We start from the raw sequence: 15,760 nt of genomic DNA, 5'->3' as shown, positions 1-15,760 counted from the left end.
ATTGAGGTTTGATGTCATCCAACTTGAGTTATCTTGCTTCCCTCAGGTTCGAATTTGCGTGCATTCGTCATGGTGTCATGCTGACAGTGTCAACCTTGAGCTTGTCAGCAACAGGCCACACCAGGGCGTTACACCACACCAGACTCCGTCGCATGACCGCAGCCAACTGGTCCAAGAGGTGGTGCGCTTAGCTGAGGAAGCGACCCAGCAGGCTCAGGTGAAGGCGGGCTGGCAGCACAAACTCTCCAAAGAGGAGCAAGAGTTTTGCCAAACCAAAAGCCCAAACTTGTATTTACTCCTGGAGGAGATTCGAGAGCTTTCACTGATGGGCCTGGAATATGCCACCAAGGCCTAAAGACTGTCATGGACTCTGATAGTTAATTGAAGTAATGAATACATAGTTTTCCCACAATATTTTTAACCGGAAGACAAAGTATTTTAAACCTGTTCACTTTAGGTATGAGTGACACATTGATCAGGGCATGATTTGGTAGTATGAGATGCATTACAATGTTCCCCCATTATTCGGGAGGGTTATGTTCCTTACACCTGTGGAAATCACAAAGTTCTGTTAACAATGGATGCACTATTAATATACCTATGCATGATATGTACCATATAGTTGCAACCGTTCTCTCCAAAATGGATAGCATACCTTATATGCACAAGTTCCATCCATCCATCCATTTTCTGAGCCACTTATCCTCGCGACAGTCGCAGGAGTGCTGGAACCAAGCCCAGCTACTTTCAGGCAGGAGACAGTGCACACATGAACTAGTTGCCAGCCAGTCGCAAGGCATTTGAGACAGACAACAGTCGCACTCACAATCAGACCCAGGGGCAATTTAGAGTCTCTAATGAATGCATGTTTTTGGGATGTGGGAGAAAGCCCGGAGAAAACCCACACAGGCACTGGGGAGAACACGCAAACGCCACACAGGCACTGGTGAGATTTGAACCCTGGTCCTCAGAACTGTGAGGCCAACCCCCTTCAGCTGCTCCACTATTCCGCCTTGCACAAGTTCCATCATCTGTAAATACTGCATGATTAGTTACATAGTTAGCATGCATGCAAGCTACCGTATGATGGCACTTACAAGGCAGACAGGAATAATTGCTTTTTCAATCTGTAAGCAGAAGAAGCTTACATTGGCCACACCAATGACGTACAATAAAAATTAGACTACTCACTCTGCATACAATATGTATGCCACCATGGCCAATAAGCTCTTACTTCCGGGCAGGGCAACAAGCACGGTAAACATATACACATTGTTATGGAAAACAATGTGTTTCTTTCGGCTTGTCCCTTTCGGGGTCGCCACTGTGTGTCATCTCAGATGAACGCACATATGTTTGGCACAATTTTTACGCCGGATGCCCTTCCTGACGCAACCCTTCTCAGGGAGTGGAGGCCCCAGTGGGATATGAACCCACAACCCCTGGTTTACTAAACCAGTGCTCTAACCACTGAGCTACGGGGCCTGTTATGGAAAACAATGTGATAAATCTAAATACTTGGGATGTTTTGGATCCCTAGAGACATGAGTATAATCTAAACATTTGCAGCACGCCCAGGAAGGTTTAGAATACATTGACACATACATATGTAATAGGAGGTACAGTCTTTCATAATCCCCAGACCAAACATGTCAACTGCCACACCCACCTCTTAGTGTAGCAGGCATTTCAATTGATATATTTCATAAATTACAAGTAATACACCTTTTGTACAAAAGGATGAAGAATCTCAGAAATGTTGATAAATTCTGCACACATTCAGTTGATACCCATTCATAGACATTAATCTCTATGAACATGAAATGTACCCCTTAGTGTACACTTACACTCATTTATACACATGTTGAAATACATTTGTAACATTTATATTCAACAGTATACAACCTGCAATGCATAATTTAGTAATTGTGATGAGCGATAATATTTTGAAATATATATATATATATATCAGTGACTGTAATATGCAAGAATTGTGATCAGGCTGTGACATATGCCTGTGATACTGAAATATCAGTGATTGTGATACAAAATAATTGTGATGAAGCTGTGATTATGACTTACCGGTGAAACGTTACTTTGCAACCGCCTGCACCATTTTGACAGCCAACAGCACAACAAGAATTAACCATATTGACACCAAAAAATCTAAACCTAACGTATTCCAATTAAATTTGATATTATTTTTCACAATGTACAATTGTAAGGATGTCAACTTTCACATGAAATAGTACCCAAAGCATGTCATGTTATGCCCTGACTGGAGGTTGAAGCCGAATTACCACGTGAAAGGTGTCTGTGCAGTCTAGTTTTTATTCTACGTCATTGGCCCACACACAGTTTGTGTAGGCAGGTTATTACTGACAATGTACACACGGTGTCACATCAAAACTAAACCTATCACACCACAACTCAGGACTGCCTTAGTGCTGCAAAGATACTCGGAGGATGTAAATAGCATTTAAAGTGCATGTTTCGGGTCGATTAGTTCTTGAGTCATTCTTTTATCATTTACTAGTAGTGCTATTTTGTTTTCTGTGGTGTGATAACATGAGTTTTAATGCGACACCATGAGTGTGTACCACGTCGTCAGTAATGACCTACTGACACAGGCAATATGTGGGCTATGAAGAACGCCGTAAAGCAGCCATGCTCGGCTCCATTATAAGCCACCTTGGCGCTGAAAATGAGCCACCCTGGCCAAGGCGCTGCATCCGCCCATCATGGCTTTGGCGAAGGCTGAGCGTTGAGCTCGCAGACAGCGGCGGCTCTGAAGAACACTGACGACAACCTCGTAAACCGCCCCAGCTCGACGGTGTTGTTCAGCGTGGACAGCGGCAGCTTTGAACAACTACTTGTCGCAGCGCCCGGCCACGAGAGCTCATCCCCGCCGCAGAAGTGAATTGGACGGGGACGCGGTTTGGCCGTGATCGCATACAATCTGAATATGGCTCGAAACAATAGGGTAATATTGGCCCGGTAACTTCACTCGGTTGTGTGGTGTTCTCCTTTTCGAAAAGAGCTTTCGTGTCAGAAGGGGCGTGTTCTTCTCCCATACTAGGGTCCACAGGATGTTTTCAATGGCGAGTGTCCGGGATGACGTCACAGACAGGGGATGCAGCCAATATGGCGACCACTTGGATGTCGTCGAATGACACTCCTGCAACTTTGCGCATGGTTGACATGCTCTCCACACATATTTTTTTCGTATAGACATTGAAGTGAATAATGTTATATGTATTTTTCATTACAATATCTATTTTATTTATAATGTTTATAAGGATGACACTTGACCTTTATGTATACTTTGTTGGACAAGTTACACATTTGCAAATGTTGGATCGCGGTGTGCACATACAGCTCACCACATTGTAAGACGCCATGTCAAATGCAGCGCCTCATCCATTTAGAAGAGAATTTAAGACCTCTATAATTGAAAATATGGTGCATTTAAAAAAAATAAAGGAGCAAAATAAGCGACTACGCAGGGCTGTGAATGGTAAACCGCAAATGGGCAAGGGCACACTGTATACTGTTAATGCTTGGTTTTTTTTTTTTTTTTTTGTTAGATAACTACTCTGGAGGTATTTTCATTTGAAAGGTGAAAGACTGCACAGGAATACATTGAAGAAAATAAGTATTTGAACACCCTGCTATATTGCAAGTTCTTCCACTTAGAAATAATGGAGGGGTCTGAAATTTTCATCGTAGCTGCATGTCCACTGTGCTAGAGATAATCTAAAAAGAAAAATCCGGAAAATCACAATGTATGATTTTTTTTAATGATTTATATGTTTGATACAGCATGCAAATAAGTATTTGAACACCTATCAGCTAGAATTCTGACCCTCAAAGACCTGTTAGTACACTTTTAAAAGTCCACCAATCATACATTGTGATTTCTGGATTTTTCTTTGATTCTCTCTCTCACAGCGGACATGCACCTCTGATGAAAATTTCAGACCCCTCCATGATTTCTAAGTGGAAGAACTTGCAATATAGCAGGGTGTTCAAATATGTATTTTCTTCACTGTATTTAATTACTACTTAAAGGTCAAGTGTCATCCCTATAAACATTCTAAAATAGATATTGCAATGAAAAATACATATACCATTATTCACAAAATAAATGTGACCGGAGAGCGCATCATCCATGCGTAAAGTTGCAGAAGTGTCATTCTACGACATCTAAGTGGTCGTCATATTGGCTGCATCCTCTGTCCGTGACGTCACCCAGACATTCGCCAATGAAAACACGCGGTAGACCCGAGTATGGGAGAAGAACACGCCCCTTCTGACACGAAAGCTCTTTTCGAAAAGGAGAACACCATACAACCGAGTGAAGTTACCGGGCCAATATTACACTATTTTTTCACGCCATATTCATATGATATGCGATCACGGCCAAACCGCCTCCCTGTCCGATTCACTCACACGGTGGAGATGAGCCATTGCAACGGGGTGGTGTGGCTCATTTTCAGCGCCGAGGTGGTTTATCACGGAGCCGAGCCATGCTGCTTTAGGGGGTTGTTCATAGCCGCCGGTGTCCGCAAGCCCGATGCGCAGCCTTTGCTGGCAAAGCGATGCAGCAGCCCGATGGCGTCCAACGCGCACATCAACACATTTTGTACGCGCATCTTTTGTTACGTTATGAGAGACCGATTATCTGGTCCGCCCCAAACTATTATTTTTTTTTAGTAGCTGTATACACACCTACCTGTCATTTGGGACCCACAAAGCTCTCGTCCTCTGCACCCGTGCAATCCATTTTTCACGACGAACTGGGTCTCTTGCCAACTTATGAAGGGTAAATCCATTCTCCAAAGTGATCAAGCAATGTCCAGCAATGCAACGAGCCGGCACTTTGACTAACACGAAGGAACAACGAGCTACCTTCCCAGAGGTAAAACTAATGGAAGGAGTGGAACGAGTCCACTTGGGGGCGCTTCTGTCCTTTACATCACTTCCTGCTTCTTCTCAAAAACAAATCCCCCGAGAGGATTTTCATGGCGGGAGTTACAAAAAGCTGTATATGTCCAAATCATGTTTTGTGGTGAAAAAACGCATGAGCCCATATTGGCTGCTGTTTTTTATTAATATATTAAAAATCATCCATTTCATGACAGTGGCCCTTTAATATATGTGGAAGCCCACAGAGAATGACCTTGACTCAAATGTACCATAAACCAGTTTAGATTACTGCTACAAGTTTACATGTTGTACACTTTTTGTGATAATCAGGTCGCAGCATTGATAGATATTGCTAACCAGTGACACATGCAGTATTTGTGTTCTTTACTGTGGATATTAATAAAAAAATGGTAAGATTCTTTTTTTTTTATAGTCTACCTTAATTGAACAGTTATTACAACTTACATGAAACTTAATTACAAGATGGTCTGTAAAGATAAACAGCATCATGAATATGATTGACTAAAACTGAAAAGTTTCATCAAGAGCAAGACTAATGACAAAACATTTGACTCGGACTATAAAACCAAGTATTAAACTATTAAAGTACTTTCCTGCTAGAATTGAGCATTGTTCACACAGAAGTATCTTTAGATATAAAACATACATCAGAAGCAAAAGCAGTGAGCAAGGAAAAACAAAAGGTTGAACTCAATGATTTCAAGCAAAACTGAGTAGAGTAGTTGGCATTATTCCACATGAATCTCCTCGAGAGGCTTGGGCTTGCTCACACCACATGGCGGAAGACTGGGGGTCTTGAATGACAGCTGGGCGCAGCTGCTGTCCAGCTCATTGTTGTCACCGTCTTGTCCTTTGGAATGGCTGACATATTTTGGGATGTTCACAGAGGACTGGCTTGCTTGCAATGATGGGTCAACTATCTGTAAATCTGAAGGATCACAATATAGTGTTTTGTGCTAGGTTTAAATGTCTAAAGCATAGGGGGTAGGGCGTGCAACTACTTTTATATGGAATTTTTAGGATAAATTTCTACCTATAGCAGAGTGGATCGGGAATGTATCCATTGCAAATAACGGCATCACTTTTTTTTTTTTTTTTTTTTTTTTTAAATCCAGTTGAGCACAACTACTTGCAGTTGAAATAAAAATGGCAGAATGTAGTGATACTACAAAATGAGACAAATTGTTTCCAGTTTCTACCATGAATGTAACCGATGACCTGTACACAATGTATTTGAATACAAGGAAACAACTGAGATGACATGGTTGCACAAATGTTTCACATGCACATATACAGTAGATCACATATAAACTTGCTAAATATTAAATATATATATTTTTAGAGTTATCGATAAAAACATATTTAGCAGTGTCTCCAGCTAACTACAAGGTCAATTAAGGTGTTGCGTCACGCAGAGAGACAGATAACTGGAGAAGCCAAAATTTTCTTCAACTAAACCACAATACAGATAATTGTTTAGGGGAATAAAGAAAAAAGGACTGCTGTTAGCAAATCTCTGGACTCACTATATTTAAAAACCAAAGACCAAGTCTAAATTTTTGGTGCTCTGATAGCTGACCTGACCTTCAACACACATATGAAATCAATTACAAAGATTGCCTTTTATCAGGTCTAATAGTGGAGCAGAGTCCAGAGGAAACATGGTGAAGCAGCATTTAGCTATTATGCCACACACAAATGGAATAAGCTGCCAACAGAATTGATGTCAGCCCAAAGGTGAATGTTTTTAAATCCAGGTTAAAACCTCTCATACTTTTTAGAGTATTTCCTTCTTATATTTCTTATACTTATATTTCATGCACTGCATGTTGTTTTCAGTTGGGTTTTTTTTTTTTTTGTTCTATTTTGTTTTTTTATATGCTTCAATCATGTAAAGCACATTGAGTTACCTTGTGTATGAAATGCGCTATACAATTAAATATGCTTTGCTCAAAGCCTTTTTACACTGTGCTTGGCAAGGCGTTTGACGCCATCAACTTTCCCATCCTTTGTGTATGTGCTGAGTGGACAGCAGCGCGTTCTGAAGAAACATATCGCAACCCCAAAGGAACAAAAAAGGTGATGAAAAAAAACCCATAAGGTAGATCTCGGAGGGGGGGGGCATCCCTGATCCCTGATTTTTTATTCTAATATAAATTAATGGATAAATTAAGCAATCTGGAAGACTGAAGAGTACCATCCATTATTAGAGCCACGTATCCTCACTAGGGTTGTATGAGTGCTGGAGCCTATAGCGGCTATCAGGGTATACCGGAACTCTTTGTCAGCGAATGACAGGTCACAGAAACAAACGGGCGTTCACACTTACAATCACAGCTAAGGCCAATTTATATACCTGTGTCTATAATTAAAATATATATTTACAGTCATGTATCTTTGTTCATCTATTTATGCTAGTGAGGCATAGTGACAAGCAGAATAATTATCCATGCGTCCATCCATCCATTTTCTGAGCCACTTATCATCACAAAGGTCGCGGGAGAGCTGGAGCTTATTCCAGCTGTCAACAGGTAGGAGGCAGGGTACACCCTGAACTGGTTGCCAGCCAATCGCAAGGCACATGGAGAGAGTCAAGAGTCACCCTCACAACCACACGTATGGGCAATTAAGAGTCTCCAATTAATGCATGTTTTTGGGATGTGGGAGGGAACCGGAGTGCCCGAAGAAAAACCACGCAGGTATGGAGGGAACAGGCAAACTCAACACAGGCGGGGCCAGGATTTGAACCCCGGCTATCATAATTGTGTGGCTAACGCTCTAACCAGTCACTTATCGCTTGATTCAGGTGTGGCCAATACATCAATTGCGCGGATAATTGATTAACATTCGGTTTGAGCAGTGCTGGCCTCTTTTGACTTGCCACTGCGCAGGGAGGCACCATAGCTCAGTGGTTGGACAGAGAGGTTGCGCCAGGAAGGGCATCTGGCGTAAAAACTGTGCCAAACCAATATGAGCGTTTCGCTGTGGTGACCTCTAACGGGACAAGCCAAAATAAACCTTGCTGTGCATGTGGACATAAAGGTGGGTTCTACCAAGCTGGGGTCCTATTAACCGTTTGTTTCTTGCTTTCTCCACAGGACTTGCTCTGATGACCCCCCCCCCCCCCCCCCACACACACACACACACACACACACACATCAACATTACAATCACGATAGAACTGTGAGGCAGATGCTGTAAGCAGTCGGCCGTATTTACGATAATCATTTAAGTTAGATTTTTTTCCTCAATAATGTACATATGTCATGCCGAGTTATGGTGTATTCAATGGGAAAACCACCTGACTTCCCTCTGCCCTCCATTATTTCTCCATTATTTGGGTGCACGTTTGTTGCCGTTGTCATTGTGCTTTGAAGCGTGGGCCTTTCACAGTGCGCAAGTGCAGTGTGAAAAGGCCTTAATAAGCATGTGGCTGTGCTCAAACAAACACCTAGATCCTTAGTAATTAGGCTGAATTACTATGTTTTAATTTGTTTTAGGATGTTTAGAAATTAAGACCCATTTACCTGTGAGCTGCTGCTGCTGGCGTACCTTTCTTCTCTCCAGGCTTCGCTGTCTGTTCAGCTCCATGCGTTGGCGCTGCTCATCCGTCATGTAAGTGACAGCAGGGGTGGAGTGAATTAGCTCTTGTGAATCACTCGGGAAGTTCTGACTGCTAAATGGATTGGAATCTCCCAAGATGTCAAATACAGGAGGAGCCTCTTCTTCACCTGAATACAGTATTTAGGGGGAAAATGCTCGGAAAAAAAAATATTATCATTTGTCTAAATTAACTCAAAGGATGTCAAGCTAATCTTTTGAGACTTCGGATCAATACAATACAAAACTAAATTCTAAAAATTATATGAAAATAATTGTAAAAACGATTTAAAAAAAAAAAAAAAAAGAGTAGGAGGACAATCTCTTTGAGTCATCACATTATTGTGGTGGAAGGTTTTGTGTGTGCCAATGATCCTAGGAGCCAATTTATCTGGGGATTCATGGGTCACCCATGGCAAAGAAGTCCAAAGTGAGGGACCAGAAAATGCACACTCAAACACCTCTGATGAAGAGTATGAATCTCCATCCATCCATCTTCTACCGCTTTTACAGGTCAGGTCGCGCGGGCAATAGCTTCAGCAAGGATACCCAGACTTCCCTTTCCCCAGTCACTTCTTCCAGCTCTTCCGGGGGGATCCCGAGGCATTCCCAGGCCAGCCAAAACACAATCTCTCCAGCGTGTCCTGGGACGTCCCCCGGGGTCTCTTTGCGGTGAGACATGCCCGGAACACCTCAAAAGGGAGGCATCCCAGTTGCTTTACACTCGGCTGCAAACCCCTCCAGTGAATGTTGGAGATCACGGCTTGATGAAGCCAATAGAACCGCATCATCTGCAAAGAGCAGAGATGCAATGCTGAAGCCACCAAACCAGAACCCCTCTGCACCTAGGATCCGCCAAGAAATTCTGTCCAAGTTATGAACAAAATCAGTCACAAAGGGCATCCTTGGCGAGGGACCGAACAGCCCATATCAGGGGGCTTGGTACCCCATACTCCAGAGGAACGTGCCACAGAACTCCCCGTGGGACACGGTCGAACGTATTCTCTCCAGTCCACATAACACGTTGACTGGTTGGGCGAACTCCCATGGACCCCCGAGAATCCTGCAGCAGATGTAGAGCTGGTCCACTGTTACACGGCCAGGATGAATCTGAGATTCTACTTCCCAATGGACGCTCCTCTCCAGCACCCCTGAATAGACCTTACCAGGGAGGCTCAGGAGTGTGATCCCCCTATAGTTGGAACACACCCTCCGGTCCCCATTCTTATTACACGGTTCATACTCAGTCTGACCAAAAAAATTTAAGGGCTTTTTAGGGGCATTCTTAGGGGCTGACACGAAAAATTTAGGGCTGACACGGAAAAAATTTAGGGCCATCGTGGGAAATCAAGAGTAAGGAAAAAAGACTCACCCAATGGTGCCATCAACCGTTCTTGGTTCATCAAATGTTCCAGTATCTCAGTACCTGTGACAGTGATCACCTGTCGCCCCTTGTAGTAGTTCTCAGTGATATGACCATTGTCAACGTCTTCACATAACAGTATACAGAAAAACAGATTCTAACTACAATTGCAACTATATACACAAATGTCTTCTACTGATGTCTGTCTCAGCACCCCTACTCTAGCTTCTTGAGCCTACCCAGTGCCTCCTCTATTTGTTGCTGCAGAGGTGCCAAAGTGGCTCTCTTGTCCTTTGCTCTGCCTCTGACTGCATTGGCCTCAGTGATAAACCTCAGATTCCTCTTTTCTCCTGCCTCCTCACACAGCCTGTCAGCCTTCACAATAAGCGTAGATATGTCAGTCTCAATTCTGGCTTTTTTGGCTTTGAGGCAGAAGAGATGAAAAGTGGGCAGCGATGCCAAACGTAGCCAGGTTCAAAGTCTTCCTTTCCCCAGAGTGGTACTTTTTAGCAATGTCACTGTCTGGGAACGTGACTGCAAACACTTGCGAATTATTTTCACAAGATTTGAAACTGAAATGGCTGCACATCACTTTTAAAGTCCACACGATCTCTGCCTTTAACGAGTCCGTCTTCGTGTATTGAACTACGTTCATAAAGCCTGACTTCTGGCTGGACAACTGGAGGTGCGCATTAGGGATCGCAACCGGTTACAAATAACCGGTTACAACCGGTTTTCGGTTTTTAAAACCGAAACCGTAATCGGACTTTCGAAATTGGTTAAAATTTCCAATCATTTCTTCCGGTTCCAGTACTCCACATTGCGCTATTTTTTCAACATAATTTCCACTTCTTCAAGTTTCGCTGTTACAGTAAAATTGGACTCAAAAGAACATTCCGTTAAATCAAAGAAACATCAAACATGGCATCGAGGAAACGCTCAGTATACTTTCAGAAAGGGCATGAAAGTATACCGAGTGCGTTGTTGAAAACCATATTCAACAAGCTTGTTTGTCAATATTGTATACAAACTACCCCATTACCGCGGAGTAAATTAACTATCGATGGTGTAGCGCCGAGAAAAGGAGTCGGAGGAGGAGTGTCGGACAGAGGAACAAAACTTGTTTTATTGGTAGACATCGAAACACTACTCGCATAACGGGGGGAACTCTGTGAACTCGTCACTCCAGAAGAGCAACAACAAAAACAGTCCGTGCGGAACCCCGCACCCCAACTCGAGGTCCCGCGGGTGAATTATGTAAACACCACAATGGTACCGGTTTTAAAACAGGTTAATCGTTTTTTTTGCTGCAGCTGTTCAGTTAAAACCGGTTATGAAAGTAAGCGTTTTTTTGCGATCACTATTGCGCATGCAGTGTTAGTACCACTGCCTGAAGTTGATGCTTCACTATCTTGATATTTTAGAAACAGATTCATACCAACGGAAGTTGAGAGAGTCTTCGCCAAATCAGCATGTCTCCTGTTTTTTCCGGCGCGACTCCAGCGCTTTGACGCCCATCTTTTCAAGCTGGTAACTCTGCTTGCACAGATGGCAGTATATCTCGACGAACCCAGGTCCCAAACTCCTTATTTCAACCCAAGCTTCTTGAAAAATGCACTTCCCCGTGATACAAGTTCGATCGATGAAAGAACTACGCTACGTCGTAACGAAGACGAAGTGAAATGCCTACTCACGGAAACAAACATTGGAATATTGACAAGATGGCGACTAGTTGTCAACACGGTGACTTCTGTTGACAATTTCCGGCTGATTTGGACGCCTAACGGATCGCTATTTTTTTTTTAATAAAAGATTAATTTATTTTTTAGGGAGAATTTTGGCGGTAGAGGTCCTCCCTTTGATTTTTTTTTTTTTTTTTTTAATTTAAGGACTTTTTAGGGGCTTGACCGCTTTTTGCGGATTTTAAGGGCTTTTAGGAGCCCCTAAATGCACCTTCGAAAATTTAGGGATTTTTAGGGACTTTTAGGGCCGCGTGCGAACCCTGTTATAAAGGTCAACCATGACAAACCCACAACATCCACAAGCCTTTAGGAACTCCAGGCAACTCTCATCCACACTCAGGGCTCTGACACCAAGGAGCTTTTTAATGTGACCTTGACCCTAGAGATAGAAGAGTCAGCCTCAGACAACCCAGACACTGCTTCCTTATAGGAAGGCGTGCCGATTGAATTGAGGAGGTGTTCGAAGTATTCTCCCCACCGACTTACAATTTCCCGAGTTGAGCTCAGCAGTCTCCCATCCTCACTATACACAGTGTTGACGGTGTACTGCTTTCCCCTGCTGAGATGGTGGACCGCCTGGAGATTCTGTCCATGAATGTTATGAACAAAATCGGTCTCCAAGGGCAGCCTTGGCGAAATCCAAATCTCACCAAACAAGTCTAACTTATTGCCGGCAAAATGGACCAAACTAACAACTAATTTGGTACCCCATACTCCCGAAGAACCCCCCACAAGACTCCACGCGGGACACGGTTGAACGCCTTCTCAAAGTGCAGAAAACACGTAGACTGGTTGGGCGAACTCCGATGCACCCTGGTCCACTGTTCCACGGCCAGGATTAAAACCACAATGCTCCTCCTGAATCTGAGATTCAACTTCCCGACTGACCCTCCTCTCCAGCACCGCCGTTGAATAGACCTTACCAGGGAGGCTGAGGAGTGTGATCCCCGATAGTCTGAACACACTCTCCAGTCCCCCTTCAGAATAGGGGGACAACCACCCCAGTCTGCCAATCCAGAGGCACTGTCCCCGATGTCCACGTGATGTTGTAGAGGTGTGTCAACCAGGACAGCCCCACAACATCCAGAACCTTTACGAACTCCGGGCGAATCTCATCCACCCCCCGGGGCCCTGCCACCAAGGAGCCTTTTAACCACCTCGGTGACCTCAAATCCAGACATAGGAGAGCCCACCTCAGAGCACCCAGACTCCGCTTCCTCATGGGAAGGTGTGTTGGTGGAATTGAGGAGGTCTTTGAAGTATTCTCCCCACAGACTCAGAACATCCCGAGTTGAGGTCAGCAGTGCTCCATCTCCACTATACAAAATGTTGACAGTGCACTGATTCCCCCTCCTGAGACGCTGGACGGTGAACCAGAATTTCCTCGAAGCAGTGTTTAAGTCATTCTCCATGGTCTCACTGAACTCCTCTTACGCCCGGGTATTTGTCCCAGCAACCACTGAAGCTGCTTTCCTCTTGACCAGCCGGTACCTATCAGCTGCCTCGGGAGTCCCACAGGCCAAAAAGCCTGACAGGACTGCTTTAGGGTGGCTAACCCTTATGCCTGAACATTGTGTTCGTTATGGACAATCTGTGATGAGCGAAGAAGTCCAATAACAGATCACAACTCGGGTTTTGATCGGGAGGGCCGTTTTTCCCCAATCACACCCTTCCAGGTCTCACTGTCATTCCCCACGTGGGCAATGAAGTCCCCCAACAGAATGATGGACTCCCCAGAGGGAGCGCCTTCCAGCACTCCCTCTAGGGACAAAATGGGTGGGTACTCTGAACTCCTGTTTGGTGCATAGGCACAAACAACAGTCAGGACCCGAAGGCGGAGGGAGGCTATCCTCTCATCTACCGGGTTGAACCCCAACAGACAGGCACCAAGCCGGAGGGCAATCAGTATACCCTCACCTGCTTGGCGGCTCTCACTATGGGCAACTCCAGAGTGGAGCAGAGTCCAACCCGTTTTAAGAGAACTGGTACCGGAGCCCAAACGGCGTGTAGATGAGAGTCCGACTATAGCTAGTCGGAACTTCTTGACTTCACGCACCAACTCTGGCTCCTTCCCTGCCAAAGAGGTGACATTCCATGTCCCTAGACCTAGTTTCTGTAGCCGGGGATCAAATCGCCAAGGTCCCTGCCTTTGGCTCCCACCCAGCTCACATTGCACCTGACCCCTATGGCCTCTCTTGCAGGTGTTGAGCCCATGGGAAAAGGGGAGCCACGTTACCCTTTTGGGCTGTGCTCAGCCAAGCCCAATGGGTGCAGGCCCAACCACCAAGCGCTCAGCTTCAAGCCCCACCTATAGGCATGGCTCCAGACAGGGGCCCCAGTGACCTGCGTCCGGGCAAGGGAAACCGAGATCAAATATTTGTATTCATCATAGAGGTTATGGAGTCATTCTTTGTATGAATATTGGATCTCATTTCCCCACCCCCAGACACAGTTCCAAGATGCAAGGTAGAAACGACCAGAATGAGTTTTCTCCACCGGGTGTCCAGGTAAGAAGCTCCATCATAGATCATGGTATAACTACTGCTCCTCCACACTAAGAGGAGCCAGGTACAGTGCCTTTTGAAAGTATTTGGCCCCCTTGAACTTTTCAACCTTTCGGCACATTTCAGGGACACATTCGTGAACAAAATTTATTGGATATTCTATACTTTTGTAACAAGTAAACTGAAAACTGGGGTCTGCAATAATATTTGGCCAATTTACTTTCAGTCCAGCAGTGCAGTGTTGTTATAGAATGGACCTGTGTGTAATCAAGTCTCCGTATAAATGCACTTGCTCTGTGATAGTCTCAGGGTTCTGTTTAAAGTGCAGAGAGCATCAATGAAGACCAAGAAACACACCAGGCAGGTCCAAGATACTGTTGTGAAGATGTTTAAAGACAGATTTGGATACAAAAAGACTTCCCAAGGTTTAAACCTCTCAAGGAGCACTGTGCAAGCAATCATATTGAAATGGAAGGTGTATCGGACCACTGCAAATCTACCGAGACCCAGCCATCCCTCTAAACTTTCAACTTGAACAAGGAGAAAACTGATCAGAGATGCAGCCAAGAGGCGAGAAATGAACTGCAGAGATCTACAGCTGAGGTGGAAGAGTCTGTCCCCACTGCACAAATCTGGCCTTTATGGAAGAGTGACAAGAAGAAAGCCATTTCTCAAAGATATCCATAAAAAGTCTCATTTAAAGTTGACCACAAGCTACCTGGGAGACACACCAAACGTGGAAGAAGGTGCTCTGATCAGATGAAATCAAACGTTTTGGCCACAATGCATAAAAGCAACACAGCTCGCCACCCTGAACACACCATCCCCACTGTTAAACATGGTGGTGGCAGCCTAATGGTTTGGGCCTGCTTTTCTTCAGCAAGGACAGGGAAAACGGTTAAAATTGATGGGAAGATGAATGGAGCCAAATACAGGACCATTCTGGAACAAAAACCTGTTGGAGCCTGCAAAAGACCTGAGACTGGGACGGAGATTTATCTTCTAACATACAATGATCCATAACAAAGGTAAATCTACAATGGAATGGTTCACAAATAAATATATCAAAGTGTGAGAATGGCCAGGTCAAAGTCCAGACCAGAATCCAATCGAGAATCTGTGGGCAGAGCTGAAGACTGCTGTTCACAAACGCTCTCCACCCAACCTCACTGAGCACAAGCTGTTTTGCAAGGAAGAATGGCCAAGAATTTCAGTCTCTCTGTGTGCAAAACTGATGGAGGCATATTATTATCATACATCTGCTTCCAATGAAGAAATGATTTGATAAATAACGTGGCAGCCGCCTAGCAGGAGATAGCAAGAACTAAAACATCTAAATCATCAGAACTTTTAGAACCAGGACCACTTGTTGCCTGCTAAAGAAATGATGACCACACATGTACTCGGCAATCTTCCACACACATGCACACACACACATGAACAAACAAGTACACTTTGTTTCCAACTATGTTTTGCTTGCCGTCTCCTTTTTGGAACATCCATGTAAATAACGGGCGTTTTGAAACTAAATAGAGGTGCTGAGGAGAGGATAATCGGAGAGGGCAGTGGTGAATTTTATGACACATGTCCTTTCCTCTCTC

General features: G+C 44.3%; 2 protein-coding genes and 1 non-coding gene across 15 annotated transcripts in view; 1 reads left to right on the top strand and 2 right to left on the bottom strand.

Annotated features, from left to right (window-relative positions):
* The window catches only part of dis3l (DIS3 like exosome 3'-5' exoribonuclease), a 63,893-nt gene extending 63,279 nt beyond the window's left edge, over nt 1-614 (top strand). For all 13 annotated transcript variants that reach the window (XM_061815679.1, XM_061815678.1, XM_061815680.1 and 10 more), the window contains one exon: nt 47-614. In XM_061815679.1, coding sequence (XP_061671663.1) covers nt 47-355 — 309 coding nt within the window. In that variant the 3' untranslated portion in view covers nt 356-614. The remainder of the gene's footprint in view (nt 1-46) is intronic.
* A 798-nt stretch (nt 615-1,412) lies between these two features.
* Nucleotides 1,413-1,485, bottom strand: trnat-agu (transfer RNA threonine (anticodon AGU)). The gene has a single exon. It is a non-coding gene; the product is annotated as a tRNA-Thr (tRNA).
* A 3,609-nt stretch (nt 1,486-5,094) lies between these two features.
* tipin (timeless interacting protein) overlaps nt 5,095-15,760 on the bottom strand; it is a 34,243-nt gene continuing 23,577 nt past the window's right edge. The window contains exons 7-8 of the mRNA XM_061815698.1: nt 8,478-8,681; nt 5,095-5,878 (exon numbers count right to left, since the gene is read on the bottom strand). Of these exons, the coding sequence (XP_061671682.1) occupies nt 5,679-5,878; nt 8,478-8,681 (404 nt within the window). The 3' untranslated portion in view covers nt 5,095-5,678. The remainder of the gene's footprint in view (nt 5,879-8,477; nt 8,682-15,760) is intronic.

The sequence above is a fragment of the Syngnathoides biaculeatus genome, chromosome 3 (assembly GCF_019802595.1).
Source record: "Syngnathoides biaculeatus isolate LvHL_M chromosome 3, ASM1980259v1, whole genome shotgun sequence".
Classification (NCBI taxonomy): domain Eukaryota; kingdom Metazoa; phylum Chordata; class Actinopteri; order Syngnathiformes; family Syngnathidae; genus Syngnathoides; species Syngnathoides biaculeatus.
This window is presented reverse-complemented; position numbering and strand designations above follow the sequence as displayed.